This window comes from Octopus bimaculoides, chromosome 10 (assembly GCF_001194135.2).
Source record: "Octopus bimaculoides isolate UCB-OBI-ISO-001 chromosome 10, ASM119413v2, whole genome shotgun sequence".
NCBI classification, from domain to species: Eukaryota; Metazoa; Mollusca; class Cephalopoda; order Octopoda; family Octopodidae; genus Octopus; species Octopus bimaculoides.
In genome coordinates this window covers 31,899,228-31,914,501 of record NC_068990.1, presented here as the reverse complement: position 1 = coordinate 31,914,501, position 15,274 = coordinate 31,899,228, and the positions used below count along the sequence as shown (strand labels likewise).

The window sequence follows — 15,274 nt, the reverse complement described above, 5'->3', positions numbered from 1 at the left end:
TATATATATATATGCATGAAATAAGAAAACAAGAACAAAACAAAACTCAACTTTTTAAATTGTATGAAAAATAATCAAATTCAAGATCATCAGTTTGTTGTAATGACTAAAAAACTAACTAAAAAGGATAATGATGATGATGACGACGATAACGATGGTGGTGATGGTGGTAATAGTGGTGGTGGTGGTAGCAGTGATGATAATGGTGGTGGTGGTGGTGTTAGTGACTTTCATGATGACAATGGTGATGTCTGCAATGATAAGCCTATATGATTGATTAACAGAAGAACAAAATCTGTGTGACGTCCAAATACAAACACATCTATTAATCATTAATAAAAAAAAAACACAAAAGAAAAGATGTTCTCATTGCAACATAACAGGAAAAAGATATTTACATCAAGTGAGTCTATATTTTTTCATAGTGGTATCAATCTGCAGTCAAGTAACCTTTTAATAGCATCTAAATTTCCCTCAAATCACACTCTCCAGTCTTCAAAAAAGGAGAACTCTTCTAAAAAGACATGAAGGCCATGGTTGGAATACTTTGACCATAGATCTGTTCAATCAGGATTGAAGCTAAACATCAACAATAACTACTCTGTAAGGATTAGCTTCAAGCACTGTTGTTTTTTTTACTTTCTTGGTCTAAAGTTCAACAAACATACATTACACTATTTGAATATGCAGTCATTTGACATGCTAGAAATAGCAACCAAATCTTTCTTAAATTACTTTCTATTATCTGAAAAAGGTTACACTAAATAATCGGTTCCTGGTTTCTTGCACTTAAAAATACAGGATGATCATGGTTGGAATGGTCTTGATCACAAGTCTGCACAGTGTTGTTGTTGTTACTGTAACTCACCGGTAATATCTGTCGGGTTTCAAATAGCCATTGCAATATATTGGCTTATCTTCACAATCCTCTTGAGCGCCAAGTATGTAAACAGCATTTATGTCTGTAAAGAACAAAGAACTTGCTGGAAAATAGTACTACTGCACAATATTGATTAAACAACATTAAGGATGGTGGATTGATACATTTGGCATTGAATCACATAAAATGTCTTTTATGATTTGAGTTAGTATATCTTTTATGTTCTGAGTTCAAATCCTTAAGATGATGGCTTTGTTTTTCATTTTTCATTTTTTTAATATTGAAATTGAAAAAACAACAAATATTAAATTGGTTGGTAGAAAAGAGCTGTACTCATGGCCATTGTTGGCCCTCTGAAACTGGGGACAGACGGACAGACGTGTTATTAATGTTTTTCTTAAAGAACTACCAGCTGATAGCTGAAGAAAAATTCATTGACTGATGTTCTGAGAAGGAATAACTGGAAAAAGTTGTTAGTGCACAAAATAGAAAGGGGGCACACGATATGAGAAATGAGAGGAAAAGAGAATAGTGATCAAAATGAGCTTGAATGGATGTGACATGAGAATGGCTATCTCTAAAAAGCAGAAGCCATTGTAGCATCAGTAAGAAAAAAAAACAAAAAAAACACAGAGAGAGAGAGAGAGAGAGAGAGAGAGAGAAAATAGCATGTTTGTGTAGTTCAAGTTTAGAGTATGTTTGTGAACAACTTCTTGCTATTTAGGTGGATAACTTAGTACTGGAGGTCATAGAAGTGACTGTCTACCATTCACAATGTGTGACCTTGTGTCAAAGTTGGAAATCAGTAATGATTTTTAGCAAAGGCACAGGTTACATATTTCATTGGAAGGGTATAGTCAATTAAGTCAACCACAGTACTTTACTTTAAAAACACTGTAAGGATTAACAGTTGGTCTTGGCAGAATTTGAACTCAGAACAAAACTAAATACAAAATAGTAATTTGTTTGGTACTCTACTAATTGACTAATTGTGCCATTCACTACCCTGATAATAATAATAATGAGGATGATGAGAATGACGATAATAATATTAATAACAATTGATGGACTCTCTTGTCAAAGGTGACATGTGAATGTTCAGCTTTTGCTGCATGACCTGCACAAATGACTTGTTTATAGCGATCAAATGTTCATGCTGCACCTTAGCTCACTCTCTCCTTCAAATCAACGTCTAAACAGGTGCCTGGTTTATCATGCATCAGGTATCGAAGTGATCACAGAACAATGTGAGATCATCATCATCATCGTCGTTTAACGTCCACTTTCCATGCTAGCATGGGTTGGACGATTTGACTGAGGACTGGTGAAACCAGATGGCTACACCAGGCTCCAATCTGATTTGGCAGAGTTTCTACAGCTGGATGCCTTTCCTAACACCAACCACTCTGAGAGTGTAGTGGGTGCTTTTACATGCCAAGTATTTTATTCAAGAATACAACACACCACCCTGTCTAGGAGTTGAAACCATGATCACAATGTTTTGGCTGATGTACTCCCCAGTCTTCATCAGGTGTCCTGGTGGAATTTCAAATCCAACCCTTTATTTGACTAATGGGGTAGGCTGTTCTCATTCCTAAGGTATGTTACTGATATTGTTTTTCTGTTGATCTTATTTTTCAAGTCCCTGCCTGGGATTGAACTTAGAATCCATGTGTTAGTAGCCCTAGTATTTTATCTTTCCTTATAACTGGTTCTCATATTACATTCATATCTGCTATAGGTCTGCTTAGAAGGTTATTGTGTCGCCTAACATATGTGCAACCTCTTTTAATTGTATTTTCCAGTGGTATTCTCTGTCGATTATCTTAACTTCATCCCATAGCAGGAGGTGGTCTCTATTTTTCCATACATGACCAGCTATACCTGATTTTTGCCTGGCATTTTAAAACCTTTCGACTATAGGCACAAGGCCTGAAATTTTGTGGGAGGGCATAGTCAATTACATCAATCCCAATATGGGACTTACTTTATTGACCCTTAAAGCTGGAAGAAATTCTGCTATTTTGCCCAACATACAAACATGCCTGTCATTATGATAATAATAAGTTCTAACATAGATAGGAAGCCAGTATTTATTCTTGTTTATTATGCTCCAAGTTCAAATCTCACTGAGGTCAACTTTGCCTTTCCTCCCACTGTATCAGTTAAGTACTGGAGGTAATGATGGTTGATTAATCACCTCTACTGAAAATTGTAGGCAATGCACTTAAATTTGTTTGTATTGTTGTTGTTTAATTGTTGGTCAGCCCTGAATATGCAGTTCTATGATAAAAAAATAAAAAACATTCTGTTCATGACCATACATTTTGCCTTTCAGTCTGTCTATAGTGTACTATTAAGACTATTTAATCCAGTGTGTTCCATTTTGGTAAGACAGTAAGTAATGACATGAGAAAAATGTAGTTGTTATTTCTAGCTTGTGTAGTGACTGCAAAATGACTTTTGCTTAAGCTAACATCTGCAGTGATAATGCTGATAGTGATGGAGGTAGTGGTGGTACAACAACAACAAAACTACTACTACTACTACTACTACTACTACTACAACAACATTAGGATAGCTTACCCTTTGTTGTCAGAATAGAAGGTGGCTTCCAGTCAGATGGTGTTGGTCGGTAGGAATATGCAGTTTCTTTATCATATACCTCTTTCCATTCTTTTAGCTCTCTAGGATAAATTTCTGAATGTTCCTGATCTGGCAAAGGATTAATGAACAAATTAGATCAAATCAAAATAAATATATAAATATATAAAAGTGGTCTACAATTCAAGGAATATAGTTTGAAGGAATCTGTCTTCTTAACTTAAAAACAAGTGTAGAATTCTGCCATTAGCAAGAAACTATTCAAATAAGTTATCTGAGAAGCAAAATGTAACAAGCAAACTTTCTTTAGGAAGATTCATTCCAACTGCGGTTGATTATTTATTGAGATTATGACATAAACGATAAACTAGTCATTAACAAAAAATGAACTTAATGCCATTTTAATTTTCCCCTAAATCTTAAGGTTAAACACATCATGAGGTGTTGAGTTTCACAGATGAGAAGATACAGAACTAAGATGGCTGACAGGATGCTATATAGAAGACACATCCTATTTATGTCTAGTTAGAAAAAATAGGAATGATAAATGATGATAAATTTGGTGCTTGATTGATTAAATAAACCTAGATTATTGATAGTACTTATTTCTATTAACCATGTAAGGATGACAAAAAAAAATCAATCCTTATTGGTTATGAATTGAGTATTTTGTGGGATATAAGTAAATATTGTAAAACGTTTTGTCTGCTATTCATGATTACTGATGGAAATAGTATTCGTTCAGCATAGCATTTTGTATACCTGACTTTTAATATGGATATAAGAAAGCTACAACACTATAGTATTCATTTGGAGAAAGTACTTCATATAAGATGTGTAGTGCTAAAAAGCACAGAAGTACCAGTAGGAGATGAAAGGCACCCAGAAGTGATGGTAGAATTGCTAGATCTTATCTATAGCAAATATTCACAATCAACTGCATGCTTAGACAAATTTCACTTTCACTGATATAGAAAAAACAGTGATTAACAAATTGTTGGCATAACAATTAGCTGGTAGGCTGGGTAAAAATTTGTTAATGATAAAAGCTGTATTAGTTCAGAATATCCTTCTGTATATCTTACTTTACATGGATATACTGTATGAAAACCCTAACATGCCAGATATTTGTGACATCAGTGATTTGGTAATAACTATTTTTTAGTATCAGTAGAGGTGAAATTTGTCTAAGCATGTAGTTGAAATTTGTCTTAGTATGTATTTGATGTTACTGATGATGTGAAAACATGCAGAAATCTCAGATCTAGCAATTCTACTACCACTGCTAGAAACTTTTCCTCTCCTACTAATATGTTTGTACTTTTTAGCATTATATGCTTATATGAGATGCCTTCTCAAGACAAATATCACAGTATTGTGGCTTTAGTACTGTATATCTGTGTAAAGTAAGATATACAAAATGCTGTATAATCTGCATTGCTATTATTGTTGACTTAACAAATATTGACATCAAATTTTGGCACAAGGCCAGCAGTTCCAGGGGAGTTGGTAAGTTGATTACCTTGCTAACAATTCTACCAGCTTACTGCCTTTGATTTGAAAAATATTAAACGCTAATTAATTTTTAAAGACACTTTTAGTATTTGAAAATCAGAAAAGAAAGCAAATCCCTTCTAAGCCTTGAAGGGACCTGTAGTTTAAATTTTAGAGCATAAAGCAACTGACTGACAAATATCCTTCACTGGATGGTCCAGTTATTATTTGGTACTTTTATTGGATCATATCCACCCCAAAAAAATTACAAGTCCTAAAACCTTTGCATTTATTATTTGCTCAGTTAACACTAATCAAGTTATATTAAGAACAACTAGCAATAACTTACCACTTCCTTTAACAGCATCAGACAGAGCAATGACCAATCCCCATTGTACTGGTCTTCCAAATGTGAAATCTGTAAAGAACTTACTGGGCAGGTTTATAGCAATCTGCCTGCTACTGTCCTCAACTTCTTCATATGATCTTGTAACAGACACATTATCTGGTACCACAGGAACTGTTTAAGTTGAAAAAATTAAAATATTAGAGAGAATTTTGAAATATAGACAATATATTATGAAACATTGACAGAAAACTGAGCACTGTTAAAACTTACTTTGAGGTTTGACATAAACAGTTTTGTTTCTTGTGTCACCTAATCCTTTTGAAGTTTCTGCTCGTATCTGAAAGAAAAAAAAAAGACATTAGCTTTGTAGTCAAATTTTGTTTTCAGTGTTTTATTTGTTGAAATTTTATGCCATAGTTTCTACATATATTTATTTTTTAAATACTTTTTCAAATTATGGTTTATGAGGTCATTTCTTAAATTTACTTTTAAATGGTGTTTATTGAGATTGTAGAAACCATAAACAAACATTGACAAACACCTAGTGGCAAAACAAATACTTTGTAAATAGCTTATTCTGTTAGAAAGAATGCAACCAATAATTTTGTTACCATGAAACCTGATAGCCCAGATAATTATTGTAGATATTTCTTCCATATAGTTAGTGTTATAAGAATTTTTCCTAGTTTTTTCTTTTACTGTTTTTTTTTTTAATATTTTAAAAATTGAACATTTTATTGATGTACTAATACTCCAATACTGTTTGGTTATTACTGAATGTCGCAAAGATACTCAAGTAAAAGTTGTAGGTTGCTTTTTGCATCACAGATATATGTTTTAATGATAATAAACAAAACAGTGTCAACAATTATTATGAAAAACAAATCTCTCCTCCCACATCTCTCTTTAGATTTATATTCATAGTATAGTTGGTAATTTATAACAGTATACATTAAGATACCTACAGAGATAATCAACATTCCTGTCAAGATATATTTACAGCCAGTCACATCTTGTGGTGGCTGTGACAGAATGTTGGTAACCATTAAAAGAACAACCTTTGTTTTTCTGCCAAAATACAAACAGAAAATTTGAGAATGTCTGTCATTATCCTTATAAATAAATTTTGATTTAAAAAATATCTGGAGATGTCTTAATTGTGTCTGAAATCTTGTCTGATAGTCAGACCATTAAAAGACATTCTCTAACGTCATTTCATACCATTTTTTCTTTGTCTAACATACATCTTGTGAGAAACACTCAACACACAGTTCTAATAAATCTTTCTCTTTCATGTAAAAGCACTGATACACTACAGAGATAACAAATTTTGATACAAATATATATTGGATAAATATGTTGGTTTAAGAAAATATTTTTATCTTTTCCATCCTTTAATGCAAACTTTTTCCAACACCTTTTACTCTCATCCATAACATTTATCTCATTGTCATTATTGTTGAGCCTGACTTGAACACAACAATATCAGTATGTTATTCTAAGTTATTAGCATAATGCTCCAGAAAAGAATCTCAGCCATGATTTTTATTTACAATATATTTTTGATACATTGATTGAACTTAATATTGGGTCATCCCATAAATAATGCGATTTTTTTCAATTGCATGAATTAAAGTTGGAGGGGAATGGGATAAACTACTTGCATCAACTTGCTATAACAGCAGGTAGTAATTTTACCTTTTACTTATTCTTAGTGCAAATTTTGAAGAGTGCAGTTCGATTTTAACAGTTATTTTTTTTCAAATCTATAATGGAAGTGACAGGATAGAGACCATGTAAACCTTTGGATAACTGACCAACATCCCAATGATTTGAATTAGTTTGACTCTTAATAGTTACATTGATTTTTAATACTACATTATAATTGTGTCAAGAATTTATGCTTATTGCAAAGATATGCCACTTACCTGTATTGTGTAGCTATGCTCTCCAAATGCAATCATCATGGTTGAGAACAGAGTAGCGTTAACACATATTTTCTTCTACATAAAAGAATCAATACAAAAATTAACCCTTTAGCATTCAGATTAATTTATCAAATATAATGCTTATTTATACACATAAAAAAAAATCATATATTATCTTATTGCTTCAAGATTTCAATGATGTGATTGTTTATTTTTAGAATGATACTGAAGGGTAAGTCTGAGAGGCTGGATCTGGCAGGTTTGAACATAAAACAAGTAAAATATTTGGAATGGATATGGCCGGTTTTAATGCTAGAGGATTAATGTGCATAAGCTTAGAACGTCAGATGGTAATATTTTTTTAACATAGGCATAAAGTCACAAAATTGCAATGGGGGAGGGTGTTTGTTAGATAAGTTTATCTCACTTCTTATCTGCTGTATTACACGATTTCAGGGATCAGGGAACTTTTTTAACCTACTACCCCAAAATATATTTATGCTGATGTTACCCCCATGATTTGAAATGAAGAAAATCATAGATTCTTTGAATTCAAAAGGTTTATTGAATCTAATTACATGTAGAATACTATTATAAAATATAAAAAGTATAATGAAGTTACTTCTGCCAGTAAATTATGTATGAAATTACTTTCATCAGTAATTGTGAACTTTTTTCTGTTAGTAATTTGTTGTTGTTGTTTGTAAATAGCAATTGAAAAGTTACAGTGAAAACAATAGCATCTGAAAAATGAAAGTAAAAACAATAGAGAGTGAGTGAGATATAGAGAGGGGGGAGAGAGAGCTAGCTAGTTAGACAAATAAGATATATATAGATAAGATATATATAGATAAGATATAGAGAGATAGATATAGAGATAGCGATGGATAGAGAGATAGAAATAGACAGAGATAGATAGATAGATAGAGAGATACAGACGTCACTGATGCTAGAAAAACGGAAGTAAATATTTAAAAAACTTTCAAAGACATGAATCTAATGTAAAAAGTAATGGGGAGCCTAATGTGTCTGAGGTCAAATTATTCACACATCACAAGTATGGAAGCAATTGGTGAAGCTGTTTTTGTGTTAAAAGTGAATACACACATACTCTATTTTATATATTAAATGAAATTGTGATAACTTTTTGACCAATGAATGTAAGGGAAACAATCAATTTCTGAAAGTTACTTCACAAAGAGTTACCTCCTTTCTCCAAGTAACCCAGGAATGAATGTTTTCTGCCACCAGGGGCCCATTACTCATTATGTGAAAAATTTTAAGAGTCTAAAACCATCTCTGGAACATAAGTAATGTATGTTCCTAGTTTGGAGAAAATCTGATGAAAAATATGGCCGTTATAATCTTTTACACACACACACACAGAACGGGATTTATATTATAAATTTACATGCATGCATACATACATACATACAGACATAGCTAGCTAGCTAGATAGGTATATATATATATATAGATAGATAGATAAATAGATACAGATATGGATTTATATGCATACATATTTGTGTGTGTTTGTGTGTGTGTGTATAAGTTTGGATATGTACTAACTGAGATTATTTTGAAGGGAGTAACTTACTTTGTCATCATTATCAGCCCAGTAAGTTATTTCATATTTAGTGATAATACCATTTTCATCTTCAGGAAGTGGCTTCTTCCATGTAACCAGTAATGCAATATAGCAGGAATAGTTGACATAAATATCCAAACTTTTGACTGGTCCAGGTGCTGCATTCAAGACAAAGAGATAAAATTTTATTTAGGTCTAACAATACTATGCAATATTATCAAGTGTTGTGTGCTGTAATATGATCTGATTTGATGCGGTGTATTGTGGTGAAATGTAACAAATTGTAATATAATGTGGTGTAGCATGTTGGAATGTAGTACTGTGTGTTGAGGTGAGTTAAAATATGATGTTGTATTCATGTGATGTAATATGGTGTATTTGATGTGGTGTTATAATTTGTGTTTAGGCCTAGATGAATCCTGATTAAGTAAACATATGAACAAAGATGTTTCCTTTTTGACAGTTTTGCTGTTTTTTTTTAAACTGAGCATATCTAGGATTATATTATTCCCTTGTTTTTTAGACACTAGGGTATGATCTGTGCAAATTTTATTACTATTTCTAGTAGTAAGGGCGACCATGAGGAGGTTTCCTTGTTGGCTCATGTGATGTTATATAACACAGTGTATTGTAATATTGTGTAGTACAATGTGGTGAGATGCTTTTGTTATTGTTATGTAACCCCAGGTCTGCTCAGAAATAGCAGTCCTATGGCATACAGGTACTTGCCTAAATGACTAGATACAAAAGTATTACTGTTTTTCCTCTTACACCATGTATGTTTGTTAGTTATGTGGTGCAGTGTGATATTATTTATAATGTCTGGCAGATTATTTTGATCATAGATATTCCAACTATGACCATCCTGTTGTTTTTGTATGCCTAAGATTACAATTGCCAATGTGTTCTTTCTTCTTAAAACGGTAGAGTTCAATTTGATGTCTGTCGATTCTTGACCATGTCAACATTTATTTGGATAAATTGTATTTAGGACAATGCAATTCAACAGTTCTTTATTTTTCTAAGACGATGATAGGGTGTTATATGATGAAGATTTGACAGCTGTTTTTAGCAGGTCAAGCGATCATGTACAAACTTTTTGGTTGCAGCAGTGTAACATAGCATTGTTGAATGGCATAGCGTAGTGTGGAGGAATGATGTAATGTGGTTGATGACTAGACAAATGAGAAAGAGAGAAAGATAGAAAGCTTACTTGATTCCTCTGTCAGAGTGCTTGAAGTGTTTATTGAGGAACCATTTCCTGCCTCAGTACTTGGTGTAATTTCAAATACGTATGGCCAATACTCTGCTAAGTCTTTTACAAGAAACGAGGTATTATGGAAACCTGTGAGGTAGAAATAAGTAATTACTGAATTACCCACACCATTACATTTAGTATAACAGCAAATATAACCAGATTCAATTTCCACCTGTAGCTATTTCATTTACTCCACAATGTGCTTGGAAAACACAAGATGTCACAAATTTCTTTTCTCAGTTTATGAAGTCACAATAGCCAACTACTTTTCATATATATATACAGGGTGTCCAAAATGTTTCACCTGATTCTTACTTTGAAAACTATTGTAGGTTTTTCAATTAATTTCAAGAGTTATGGCAAAGTATGGATGCTCACAAAATTCATCACCATTGTATGACAGTTACATGATGACCTGCAGGCCAGAACTCAAGATGACAGACATCAGAACTATTTCCTATCTCCACCAGATTGAAACAGTGTTGTATCCTTATATCTACTCTATTCTGCCTCAGGACTCTGCACCATGCCACACAAGCAGGAGAACCCAGTCATGGCTGTCAGACAATTTCTGCGACCACATCACCCCTAACATCTGACCACCTAACTCCCCAAACTGCAACCGCCTTGATTATTATGTGTGTGGACCATGCTGACAGATGATTTTAAAGTCACAGATATCAGTACTGATAGTGTACTGATGATTCAGTCTTCAGTCTTAGGAGGCTTTAAGCAAAACCAAGGTTCAAACAGACCACATGTATGACTTTCTGTATGCTAATGACTGTTACCTCTCAGAGGCTGACATACAAGACAGTATTGACGAGTTCTCTGACACCTGTAGCAGTTTGAGCCAGACAATTAGTACAAAGCAGAGTGAATGTCTACTTAATTTCGTTCACATGGTATTTGTCAAACTAAAGCTATAGAAGACATACCACAAATATCATCACAAAGTGGAATTGAAGTGAGAAGCATAAGGTCGTAGAGAAAACTTCTTAGCTACAGAGCCATGCCTGTGTATGATTTCTAGGGAAGGTACACTCTACATATTTTGGGTGAGGTATATAGTTAATCCTAGAAGGATGAATAACATAACTGACCCTGGTAAGAAATTAATTCAGAATGTAAAAGAACACATAACAAAATTTTGTCAATTTAGTACCCTGATGGTTGGTTGGCTGGCACTCCATCGCTTACGACGTTGAGGGTTCCAGTTGATCCGGTCAACGGAACAGCCTGCTCGTGAAATTAACGTGCAAGTGGCTGAGCACTCCACAGACATGTGTACCCTTAACGTAGTTCTCAGAGATATTCAGCGTGACACAGTGTGACAAGGCTGACCCTTTGAATTACAGGCACAACAGAAACAGGAAGAAAGGATGAGAGAAAGTTGTGGTGGAAGAGTACAGCAGGGTTCGCCACCATCCCCTGCCAGAGCCTCGTGGAGCTTTAGGTGTTTTTGCTCAATAAACACTCACAACGCCTGGTCTGGGAATTGAAACTGCAAGTCCGCTGCCCTAACCACTAGGCCATTGTGCCTCCACTAGTACCCTGATAATACAAGTAATAATTGTTTCTAACAGAAGCACAAGGCCAGATATTTGGAGGAGGGTAAGTTGATTAAATTACCCCCCTCCCTCACAAGTGCCTGACCAGTACTTCATTTTATTGCTTGGGAGAGATGAAATACAAAGTTGATCTTGGCAGGATTTCAACTTAAGAAAGACATTTTGTTTGATGATTTAATGAGAAGAAAAATCCAAAATGATAAGAAGAAAAAACCAAAATGATACCACACCTGAGACGTTGAATGGCCCAAGAAAAGTCTTCAAAATTTTTGAGGGCTTCAAAGACCATCCCTGAATGATATATGAAGTTGGTCCTGTGAACTGCATTGGTTCCTCCCAAGAGACACGAATGCTTGTTGCAGACTCTGCCTTAGCAGTAATATTTCGTGCCGGGTGTGGGACTGTGATGACAGGAAAAGAATATAAAATAAAAGAACTTAGGAAGCATATTTCATTTAATAAAACATGTACGTACTATAGTAAAAGAATATTGAGAATATATCATGACTATAATCATTATCACCAATGTCATCAGTATTCACATCATCAACATTATCACCAATACTTCAATCACCAATATAGTGATGATGATGATGATGATGATAGTATCACTACTTGTTGGGTGCCATTCTACCTTCCAAACGACTGCTTCTCATATTTCGACACAGTACTAGTTTTATAATATTACAGTTCATTCAACTACAATGTAAATTGGTTAGCAAGTCATTCATTACCAGCTCATTACTGTATGTGTTAAGAGTACTTTGAAACTAGAATACTGAATTCAAGCACAACCAGGTGTCTGCCCTGACAGACACATGTAACTCTCTCTCTCTCCATCTATCTCTCGCTCTTACACATGTATATGCATATGCACACAGAGAGACGCACATGCATGCATGCACAAAATGTAGAGTTTATTTTCCTAATTTTCTTTTGGGTTTCTGTCAATTATTTTTATTGATTCCAGTACTCAGCCAGTTGTTGGGCACATGGCTTAGTGGTTATGGATAATGTACTCATAATTGTAAGGTTGCGGTTTTGAATCCTGCAGTATGTTGTGTTTTTTGAGCAAAACACTTCAATTCACATTGCTCCAGCCAACTCAGCAGGCAAAAATGAGTAACCCTGCAACAAACTGGCATCCTGACTGGGTTGGAGTGGAATATATATGTCACAGTATACTGGAAAAGGGTCTGATGAACCTATGGCTCCTGCTAGACCTTTGATCCTGTTGACTTAAGTTACTATTTATTTTACAGGATCTCCGTTGCGTAATTAACATAGTTATATTCAGTTACCTCCCTTGGTGTGGCTGTAATGAATGACATGGGAAAGTTCATCACAAGTATCATTGTTGATAGACATCTCTTTTGCTTTTGTTTCCTTTAACAACCATTAGAGCGTGAAGTACTTCTCACGAACACAGGTTCATGAGATGGTTGTGATCTGTAAACAGTTTTGAGTAATAACTGGAAAGAGAAGTATGCACACACAATGTGCAGTGCACACTGGATTTGTAAAACAGAAGAAGAAAATAGATCATATGATGGCCTACTTGCCACGTCTGACACCACTATCATGCAGCAAAGCTGCAATTTTCTTGTTTCCTGTTTTTTTTTGTTTTTTAATTTTCTTGGCTTTTAAATCACCTTTATAATCATCCTCATTATCAACATCATTTATTACCAATAAAAAAAAAAATGAAAAATCCATCATTACGGTTTGGAGTATCTAGTGTCTAATATATATCATTAAGGTCTGCTACATACAAAATCTTCCTCCCACAATAAATCACACTTTTACCCAATCTTTTTCAACATTGTAATTATTTTTATATAGGTGATGGATTTCATATTGTTAAGACCATAATCAATGAATGTGAAGTGCAATGGTTAAAACAAAGAATCAAAACAAAGTCTAAGATTTAACATGTTGGAAGCTTTTGTTTACTATATTGCTCATTTAACATTGGAAACAAGATCAGGGTTGTTAATACTCACCTCAAAGATAATGATTTGCACAGAGATGAAATGTAGTAAAATAGCAGTGACTGAGAATGGAAATGAAACTGGAAACTTTACTCATTGAAGGGCTTTCTATTCTTAATAAAAACCTAATAACTATCATTTGACACTAGAGTAACATGTAATTCTAATAAAACTGTGATTTGACAGTTAGTGCTCACAATTTCTTATATATTATGGACACACAAGAAATGCAGTGGATTAATAGTTAAGTTATCAGAGAGGGTAGTGTTCATATGTGGAAGGTGTGCACAGGACCCATAAAAACTATAGAGACTCAGTAAATTGATTCTGTCAAATGCTCTGGTAGATCATTAGCGGTAGTAGATAATTTCTGCTACTTAGGCGACCAAATTAGTAGTGGGGGGGGGATGCATGGAGATTGTCATAGCTAGAATAAGAGAAGGATGGAAGAAATTCAGAGGTTTCCCTCTCTGAGTGAAAGGAGGATGCTACATGGTAGTAAAATGTGGGCCCTGAATGCAGGGTACATGCGAAGGTTAGAAAGAAATGAAGTTAGTTAGCTCCGCTGGATGTATAATCCAAGTGTATATGTTCAACTGTGCTAGAGAGAAGACTGCACTGGTTTGGTCATGTGACGTGGATGGATGCCGACAGTTCGATAAAGAAGTGCCGATATCTCAAAGTAGATGAAACACGTGGAAGTGGGAGATCCAGGAAAACATGGGACAAAGTACAGAGGAACAACTTCAAGATGCTGAATATTTGGTGGGTGGGTGGGAAGACGAAGGACTAAGATGACTGGTGCTTTGTAGTACTCAAAAAGACCCGTACTTCATGGCAGAAATGATAAAACTGGTACCCCTGGAGGTAAGGATTGACCTGCAAGAGTCCTGTGCCAGTGCCAAGTGAAAAGCACTTGATATTTGATCTTTGGAACGTAAAATTTATTACGTGGTTAAAAAAAGTTAGTTGACATTAGTGATAGAGAGAAGGTGAGTTAGAAATATAATTTTAGCAGAGATGATGTTCTGATGGTGAGGTTAAAGAAATGCAGTGGGAGGGTAGAGAGAAAGAGAGAGGGAGGGAGAGAGAGAGAGAGAGAGAGAATGACAGAAGGAGGGGATGTAATGAGAGGGTAGAGAGAGATGATAGTGCTGGTGAAGCTGGTGAGGGTGGGGTGGTGCTTGTGAGTGGATAGTGAAAAGTGTATTTTTTTGAACTGATCTAAGTTTTTTTTTACATCACCCATCACTTAACACATGTGCATAAGTGCACATCCACAAAATATTCGTGCTTGTTTATGTGCTACGTACATGCAATTTAACTGAAGGTTGTATCATATGTGTGGTGATTTTTTTTTTACAGGGAAAATATAAAAGAAGAGCAAATATTTAATTCCCAAGCATTGTGTATGAAGTCTATAAAATTATGCATAAAGTATATAAAATGTATGTATAAAGAGCATTAAGTAATCATTGTATTCAAATTTCTTTTACTTTTCAATGAGCAGCAGATGAGTGACTATCTTTCCATACTTATACAACACAGGCTACGCTTTCAAACTTTTGAATAAAGTTTTCAGAAATAACCCTATAGGTTTATCATTAATTA

The 15,274-nt window shown here is 34.4% G+C and overlaps 1 protein-coding gene across 3 annotated transcripts in view; it reads right to left on the bottom strand.

Annotated features, from left to right (window-relative positions):
* Positions 1-15,274, bottom strand: part of LOC106874541 (tyrosine-protein phosphatase 10D) — a 96,098-nt gene that overhangs the window by 22,795 nt on the left and 58,029 nt on the right. For all 3 annotated transcript variants that reach the window (XM_052971109.1, XM_052971111.1, XM_052971110.1), the window contains 8 exons: positions 11,903-12,073; positions 10,057-10,188; positions 8,853-9,001; positions 7,256-7,330; positions 5,598-5,664; positions 5,328-5,498; positions 3,467-3,595; positions 869-962 (listed from right to left, as the gene is read on the bottom strand). In XM_052971109.1, coding sequence (XP_052827069.1) covers positions 869-962; positions 3,467-3,595; positions 5,328-5,498; positions 5,598-5,664; positions 7,256-7,330; positions 8,853-9,001; positions 10,057-10,188; positions 11,903-12,073 — 988 coding nt within the window. The remainder of the gene's footprint in view (positions 1-868; positions 963-3,466; positions 3,596-5,327; positions 5,499-5,597; positions 5,665-7,255; positions 7,331-8,852; positions 9,002-10,056; positions 10,189-11,902; positions 12,074-15,274) is intronic.